Below are 8,754 nucleotides of genomic sequence, written 5' to 3'. Positions count from 1 at the left end.
TTTATGTAAAAATAAATTTAATTTCAAAGGATAATCACAACATGTAATAAAAGCAAGTGTCCCACAAAGATTGCAGCGCCCGCTCTGGGGGACGGAGTGGTCTCCCCTCAGTCTGTCAGTGAGCCGAGCTCCCAGAACCCTGAAGCAAACGCTCATGGGAGTTTATTTCATCAGTATCGTTTACCCAACAGACCGGCACAGAGACCACGTCCATGTCCCCGACTCCTCTATCTGTCCAGTAGTCATGCAAAGGCTTGGCTTGACCTACAGAATAAAAAGACACTTTCTATGAACACGCATGGCTGCATTATGGGACAATGTGTCCCGGGCACAGGGGTGCGACAGGCGGGGGGCCCTCAGGACTCCCTCTCTTCAGAGTGAAGCACCTTTTTGCTGTTGTTTTGGACTTTTTGTGGTTTTCTGTGGTTTTCTTTGAGTACACGTCTCTCAGAGTGGTATTTTGCAGGTCATTTTCCACATGGTTTCAGTTTATCATCAGATCATCTATTGTAAAATGTCTCATTTAAAAAGGGTAGCTGCTTTATATAATTTGTTTTAGAGTGGCAAATACATCTTTTTATTTACATTTGGATTATAACCTGTGCCTTTAAATATTGATTTGCACTTGCACATCATTTTCCATGCTGCTCCGTGGTAATAAACCTTTTGGTAATCCAGAGCGAGTGATGTTGTATATTCTGTGGTCTCCAAGTACAAATGCACAATGCAACGAACATGTGACGTTACTCACTTCCTGGTGTAATATGAACTGATGATGCTTAACGAATCAATATATATATATATATATATATATGTATTCTGCCCCTGAAAGAGAGTGAATTGTGTAGAATTCCACTGCATGTCTACGTAGACAATCACCTGAATGTGTTTTCCATTGAAATGTACAGTCGCTCTCCCTCTCCTACGATGTGCCCTCTGACATTAGGGCACGTGGGATCTGTGGTGATGCTCCAGGCCAAAGGCCCAAAGTCTGCGTCGTCCTCAAAGACTGCTTCCCCGCGCTGAGAGCGGTCCGCTCCAATGAGTCCATCCAACCCTCCTCACGGACAACTTCACCGCCGACTGATTTGTCTCACGCCGCCTCCGTGCATCTTCACGCAGTCTCGTCTGTCCTTCACCTGTGAACACAGAGGGATGTTTCCGTCTCTGCGTGTCTCTGGGACACATATTTGGTGACCTAAACGCAACTTCAGATGCTTAGATCTACTTTGCAAAGAGCACATTGACATGTTCAGTGTGATTACATGTCTAAACTGGATTAATCACAGTAGTTCTCTCCATGCACTGAATTAAATGGTGTGTTTTATTGAGGAGCGTGCAGTTCATTTCACCCTGACCCCCTATTCTCCTTTCTAAAGAGGAACAGATCCACTACAGTCCAACCAAGAGGAGCTGTGCATTTACCCAAACTCAGCATAGAAAAGAGTAAGTGTCCCGATGACACCCATGTGTCCAATCCCTAAATTATAAATGAAATAAGTGACTACACAGGATCTCAGTGTGAGCGCGTCTTCACATGCGCGTCTTACCCCTCTGCGCTGGTTGCTGAGGCAGAACGTGCAGATGTTGCGGGGCTTCTTGCCTCCTCCGGCCGCCTTCAGCTCCTTGTAGACGGCGCCGAGGCACGGCTGCGCGTCCCCCCTGCCGTCCCCGACCACCAGCACGTTGGCCAGGTGCGCGATGTAGCTGGACGCGAGGCGCAGCGTCTCGATCTTGGAGAGCTTCCTGTCCACCGGCTCCGTGGGGATGAGCGTCCGCAGCGCCGCGAAGGCCGTGTTCACGTTCTGCGTCCGGTGCCGCTCCCTGGCGTTCGCGGCGTTCCGATGCGGCACCGCGCCGTCCGACTCCCGCGGGATCCCGCAGCAGCCGTAGCCCTGGTCGGTGCTGCCGTCGCTCTCGCTGCGGTTCTCCTCCTCGTCGTCCGACATCAAGGTCAGGTCAGCGGGGTGGGAGAAGGAATGCGTGGAGACCGGCCTCCGCATAGTGAAAGCCATCATGTGGAGGCGAGTGATTCCCGGAGGGGGGGAGAGTGGGGGGGAGAGGGGGGGGGGGGAGGGGAGCCGATCCCTGATGTTCAAGTGAGAAAACAGCTGCATGCAGACCCGAGCGCCACGTGCAAAGTCGCCGCAGGACCAGTGAGAGCCAGAGTTCGCCCCCCCCCGTGCGCGCGGACGCTTCCCCGCGGGGTGGATGGTTCGGTGTGGCGGGGAGCGCGTCGGGGCGCGCTCTTATAGCGGCCCGCAGGAGCCCCGCAGGCCGGGGGAGAGGGTGGGTGGGGCACACGCAGGGGCTCCCAGGGTTCCTCCCAAATGTTTTGGTCCTCAGAGTCGGGATGGGTGTGGGGGCACCTCCACCCAAACGAGCCTTACCTCGTGGAGATATGTCTCCTTTGGGGCGATAGTTGATAGTGACCTTCGGATGCAGATAGCATGAGAAAGGTTCACTTGTCAGCAGGTAACGAAGCACATTTACTTGAATGGAGAGTACAAATACTCCACTGGTGTACTGTGTATCTTCTGGACGGGTTGTGCCGAACGTGAAGCCGCTTATGTAAGTACGTTATGTCTGGGTTTCAAACAATTGCAAAGAAATAAGCAAATGTAAGTACGAGAAATACGTTCATATGTCACGAACGTCACTTCAAAACGAGCATACTGCCTACATGTCTGTCAGTGCTGAGTGGGTCCTGCATGTGCTCTTCATACATCCACGAGAGTCGAAAAGTGTAACCGAAGCTAAAGGCTGAGGGGCGCTCCCTGCGTCCCCGCGGCTCTGTTACTTCTCACCAGGCGCTCGTACCATCTGCAGTAAGCTCTGGTTCTGCATGCAGCACATCTGCTTTCACACACTGAGCGATTAAAGCCTCAGTTTTACTCCAAACGACGGACAGCACGGAGACTGTTCTGCTAGGAGACGCGTTCCACGCGTGCACAGCCGATCCCCGCGCTACTGGATCAACAAACAAACAACCCGGCCATATTGCAAAAGATGGCAAAACGTGCATCGTGCTGCCTTGTGGCAAAGCCAAACGCTTTTTACCTAAAAGGTCAGACCACTCTCCCTTCAACAAATAGGAGAGACGCCACCGTCTCCCTTTCCCGGACCCGTCCCTCTCATACGGCCCATTAGACCGAGGCGCTCCTCATAAACTGGCATATGGCGTGAGGCTCTCGTGACTTCTGTGAGTGCGATTTGAACGTGACGCGCGTCTGCAGTCGTTGAGTCTGATGACGACAAAACATTTCAAATAAGTAAATGAATCCAGCGATCGAGTTGAGAAAGTCATCGTGGCCGGTGGGCACAGCACGGCCGGCCCCTGGCGCTGGCTCCTGGCGCTCAGAGGGCCCGGGGAAGCGGTGGCTCTGCAGTTGCCCTGCTTCAGTTTGCCTAATGGGTTAACTGCTGTGGGTAAATAAACACTCAGCAGATGCTGGAGGTGATCAAGCCTGAACTTTCTCTGTGGAGAACCCAGCAAATGGCTTCCAGATTGGCCGGCGCTGGTGCAGGGGTCGGCAGGCGGGGGGGGGGGGGCTGGTAAAAGTGAGAGAGTGTCATCGGCTGGTGTGTTTATACAAACGCGACCCCCTCGACACATCAAACCCGGCCCCCCCCGGCTCAGCTGCACCAACAACGGCGACCCGAGTGGAACCTGGTTGAACCCATAAAGCAGGGACACCATGGTGTTTTACCACGCGCGGGGCCGGCCAGCAACACGACCCCGCTGCACTCCCCCCCTCCCCCCTCACCCCCCACCCCCCAACAGCGCCACGCTGCGCTGTTTGGAACCGTAAATACTTAACCCCCCCACACACACCCAGCATCAACTCAGAGGAATGCCATTACATGCCTGGTGGGGTGATTAGTCCTCAGGGAGTGCGGGTCGGTGAGGATGTGAGACTGCTGCTCAATGAGATCTTCTCACCTCGGCGTGATGTTCCACTGAAGGCCTTTTGGAAGCTGCTCCACATCAGCATCATAGCAGGAAGCTGCCAACTAATATTGTGAAATAGCAACGGGACTATTGCTGGATGGTCAACGTGTGTCCACAAGTTAGGACATCACTTTAGGTTGGTCACAGGAAATGTGCTGAATGCTTCTCCTTCCCTCGAGTTCTAAAGAGAAGATCTTATTCTTACTATTACAGAAGCGATGTAAACATAAAAATACTGTGCCTTTATTACCTGGCTACTCACTCGCGTTCAAATTTAAAATGCATTGTCTTGGCCCTCGATAAATACCCTTTAACACTCAATCAATCAATCATTCTATTTCCATGCTGTTCCCCATTGTCATTGTTCCAGTCATTTTGAGTTTAGTCTTATGAATCCTGATTAATCTGTAATATCCTGTTTCCTCATGCTAAAATTAGAGAGAATCTTTTTTCCTACATTGACTTTGGAAACATGTCATGCTGAGAATCAAAATATGTCCTCCTAACCTGAGAGCAAATAGCATTTAATGTAATGAAGCGCTGTAACGATGCCACAGGACATGCGCTTTAGGAATTAACAGTTGTTCTTCTCATTAACTCATTAATTCTCAGCCAATTGTCCATTGTTGGATGCCTTTGAGGTAATGATTATTTTTTATTCACAATGCAAAAGAGGGCTGTTTGACTTTGTTTCTCAGAGGGAGGTCAGCGCCGTTACCACGGTTAAGCATATAGTAATATCTTACTTTTATTAAAAAGACCAACGCGAGTAGACCAGTGGTATTTCATGTTGGCTGTGATGCATCTAAAGTAAAGAACGGATCCCTGAAACCATGCAGGTGCCAGACGGTATCCTCCCCTCTGCAGAGTCCCCACCGCACGGCGCGAGTGACGAGGCGGTGAGCGTTTGGCTGTTAACTATCTGCTGGGAGACACCGCGGTCAGATAACTTGACTCATCGGAAACAGCTGTGCTGAGGAGAGAGGCCGGCTGCCGCCTGCTGCAGAGGCCGTGCATGACTTATCTGCTCTGAATGATGTCGACGAGAGTTTACAGTACAAGTACAACAACTTCTACTGCACAGCTACTGTGTATTTGGAGTATCTCCAAATCAATCACGTTTCTTTTTTGCCGTAACGGTGAACTGAATTTCTCTTCATCTAGAAATTCACCGGTCCTCCTCATCTTTGGCATCTTTTTCTCTTCATCCGAGCGATGAGCAGCAGCCCCGGGAACCAACAGCAGCATCAACAAGGGCTTTATGGACCAATCAAACGCCTCACAAAAGCCCGTTGCTACATATAGACCGAGAGCAGGAAATAGAAATGGCCATCTGCCATGAACAGTGGTAGAACATACATTTATTTACAGAAATACAATCCATATCAGCTAAGGAGCTATGTGGCACCGTGGTGGTCAAAGGGCCAACAACATATATCTGAAAACAGCATGTCTTCAGAAATCCACAGACGTCGTTGTGAGAAGTTCCTTCCAGATCTGTCACGCCTCCCACATGGCTGTCATGTCGGTCGCGACCAGATGGCAACCAAGACTCAGAGTTAAGCTGATGCTGAAGTGTCTTAAATCATGACTGTCTTAAAAAGGAGGGGCGACTCCTCCCGATTGCAAAAAGATGTGCGATTGCATAGAAGTCAATGACGAAATCCCTTCAATGCAGCACGATATTCATTTAGTCAATTATGATCTATTTAGAGACAATAAAGAAGGGGATGCTTTTTGCACGATGCCTCCCGTGAGCTAGTAGCTCTTCGGACCCTCGGTTAACCCGGATAATTAATTCATCCGCCCAGTCGTCTCTCCTGGTGATTCAGTTGCCGCTCCTCGTGCGGCGCGGAGCTGCTGTAAACCTCTCAGGACGGAAGCACCAGTGTCCTCTTTCATTCCACCCTCAACGTGACCTCAAGATAAGACTCAGCACCCCCCCTACCACCCCACGCCTTCACCCCCTTGAAGAAGACGCCGATCGTCTTTCACAGCTCCGGACAGTCTGAGCGGCGGAGGCAGGTGGAGCGGCGTTTCATTAAAGGTTGAAGGATTGGCCTCAAGCCACATCCGCTGCTTGTCCCACCTCAAGAATTGAAGAAATCCTCCGTGTGGAGATGCCAAGTTGTCTTTTCACATCAGATGACATCACTGTTAGGACCTTGTCCCTGGCTCCAAGAGGGAAATGTTTTATGGGTGAATGTTTCTCGCGTTACACTAAAAGGTAACACCAGATCTCACATAAACACCCTGAAGCCGCTTCATGGGACAGATATCTAAAAGAAGCAGCTGTTTTTTGATCCTGCACGGGGGGCTGGTGCACCACTGTGTCATCATCCTCCCATGGGACCCCCAAAGGCCCCCAAACCGGCAGAGCATCAAGCCGAAGCCTGCGATACAGGACGTCGACTCACACGCGATGCTTCTTTTGGGAGGAGCCCACTGCTGGGCTTTAAGGTTCCTCCGGCCCACGTCTGTGGTCTTCCTTCAAAGCCGCCCGGGACCCCTGAGCCAAGAGGTCACACGGTTCATCACAGCCGAGAAATCTACAAGTTGGCTATAAAAGCTTGTCCGACACGATGCGGCACACACGGCTTCAGGTCCGATGAAGGGCTATAAAAAGTCTCATCCGTTTCTGGCCTGAGGTCATTCTGCAGCGCTCATATCCTCCGCGCTGATTGGCTGTCGACCCGCTGCGGAGGTCCGCTCCTTTGTCTCTGGTCGAGGTTTTATGTTTTGCCGACATGTACAGTCGGAGCATGATTGCTTGTTTTTATGACTGTATCCTTTTCACAGTCTGGCAACGGGGCGAAAAGGGGTCAAGCGAGCCAGATCTTTCTTTTAGTCCCGTTGTCCTATAAATGTGTATAAAAGTGAGATGCAAACAACGCTCATTTTCATTGTCCTTTCACAACAACATGAAACCGAAAGAAGCAGTGAGTCTTCAGTGAAGCCGTTTTAGTTGGCAGAGAACTTGCACATGTTATGCTAATTTTCATAATTGTGTTTCGGGGTTTCTAAATGAACATAATTACGTGGATCCATTGTTGGGACTTTAATTGTTTGCAGTGTGCAGAAGAAACAGGTTTCAAGATCGACTCCGGAGGGAAATGTGACATTACAGGTCATTTAGCTGACGCGTTTATCCATTTATAACCCACGGCTTTTTACATTTTTGCCCGGGGAGCAATTAGGGGGTTAAGTGTCTTGCTCAGAGACACTTCGACATGGGACATGGAGCAGCCGGGGCTCAAACCGCCAACCTTGCGGTTCCCGCCGCACCGTCTCTGCCCATCCGCCACCATCGACCCCTGTTTCTAAAGCCCCGTTTCCATCGGACACGAGTCCCACTGATTCCAGGTGCAGGAGCAGAAAGTGACGTTGAGCGACGCAGGGTCATTTTACCCATTGTTCAGTCACACATCATGACCCACGTGTGCGTGTTCCATGTCTCATGTGTGCATGTGTACTGATATGAATACGTGTTTTAAATGGTGGCCCTTCTGTCTGAAAATAGCCATGTCCACGGCCTGTTGAGACGCATTCTTCCATTCCCCCGTGAGGGGGTTGTTGGCCGGGGGGCCATCGAGAGCTCGGCCCAGTCTGCTCCGGACCAGCGGCCCTGGTTCTCATGACACCTGACCCGGAGCACATCCTGTGGTCCTGCTGCAGCGCTGTGCTGCCGAGGCCTTGGATCTGCTCACGAGGAATCTCCAAACATGGCGTGGAGGGAGGAGGACATACAGGCCCCCTGCTAGGCAGCTTTAGCATTCACGTTTAGTCCGGATCACAGAGGAGGTCGGATTTCACCTGCGGTGTTTGTGTAGTGGCCTCCTCTGCTGGTCAGCGGACGCATTGCAGGCGGTAAACAAAGTGACATCAAATGCTGAGTGTACAGCATGAGTTGCACAGGCTCCTAGTGACTATAATAGTCTACAAAACATCTGTATTATTTATATCCTGCAAGGTTTCTCATTGGTCCATCTCATGTGGTTTCTGTGCTAGTGAGTGGTAATCTAAATACCTGGTAAAGAGAATGTGCTCCTGTGATCTACAGCTGGTGAGATTAGCCTGAACACACCATTAAATAACTGATCACGATGGGCAAATGTTGGCTGCATTTATTGGCTCACTGACATACATAGACGTGCCTTGCATTGGTACCTTCACCCCCTCGGACTTTTCAACATTTTGTTTGTAATAACAACAGATTAACATTTATTTCATTGGGATTTTATGTAATGGACCAACGCTAAATAGTCATCATTTTGAAGTATGCTGAAAGATTACATTGATTTACAAATAAAAACCGGAAGTCTAAAAAAGTTCTAGTGCAACAAATCGCCTAAGTCACATTTGCAAGTCACGTAATCGGTAAATCGGGTCCACCTGTCAGAAATTTCATCTCAGCATAAATACAGGTGTTCTGTGAAGGACTCAGTTTGAATTACTGACCCAAGAGCTTCATGAAGACCGAGGAGCTCACCAAACAGCTCAGCGAGGAAGCTGTAGCAGACTTATGTTATAAAAGAATATCCCGAGCTTTGAACATCTCACAGACACAACATGTCACCAGCCAGCTGTCAATCACAGTAATATACTCGGCTTTATGGTCTATTTGTCATTATTTCTTAAATTATGAAAGTAGATTTCAGAGTCACTAAGGGAATACGTCATGTAAGATGTGGTGTTGTGTTCTCATAGACTTCTATTCAACCTGACTTCTTTTTGCCCCCGTAGCAGTCGCCCCCTGGTGGTCAACAGAGAGAATGCAGATCTTAAGACCCCCAACAGAGCTT

The 8,754-nt window shown here is 50.0% G+C and overlaps 1 protein-coding gene across 1 annotated transcript; it reads right to left on the bottom strand.

The window, feature by feature from the left end:
• On the bottom strand, nt 1-2,285 carry LOC120835615 (transcription factor 15). Its single transcript, XM_040204692.2, has 2 exons — nt 1,551-2,285; nt 1-1,139 (listed from the first exon to the last, which is right to left on the bottom strand). The coding sequence occupies exons 1-2, from the start codon at nt 2,115-2,117 to the stop codon at nt 1,074-1,076; spliced, it is 633 nt and encodes a 210-aa protein (XP_040060626.2). The 5' UTR covers nt 2,118-2,285; the 3' UTR covers nt 1-1,073.
• Nucleotides 2,286-8,754: the final 6,469 nt, after the last annotated feature.

This window comes from Gasterosteus aculeatus, chromosome 17 (assembly GCF_964276395.1).
Source record: "Gasterosteus aculeatus chromosome 17, fGasAcu3.hap1.1, whole genome shotgun sequence".
NCBI classification, from domain to species: domain Eukaryota; kingdom Metazoa; phylum Chordata; class Actinopteri; order Perciformes; family Gasterosteidae; genus Gasterosteus; species Gasterosteus aculeatus.
Note: the sequence above shows the minus strand (reverse complement) of the source record. Positions and strands in the feature narration are given on the sequence as shown.

What these genes read in the sequence shown, in the direction of transcription:
- LOC120835615 (XM_040204692.2), bottom strand. Translation starts at nt 2,117, where the DNA reads ATGCAGCTGTTTTCTCACTTGAACATCAGGGATCGGCTCCCCTCCCCC. An exon ending in TCAGCAACCAGCGCAGAGGG is followed by an intron (nt 1,140 to 1,550) that starts GTAAGACGCGCA and finishes CTGTGTTCACAG; the next exon opens with GTGAAGGACAGACGAGACTG.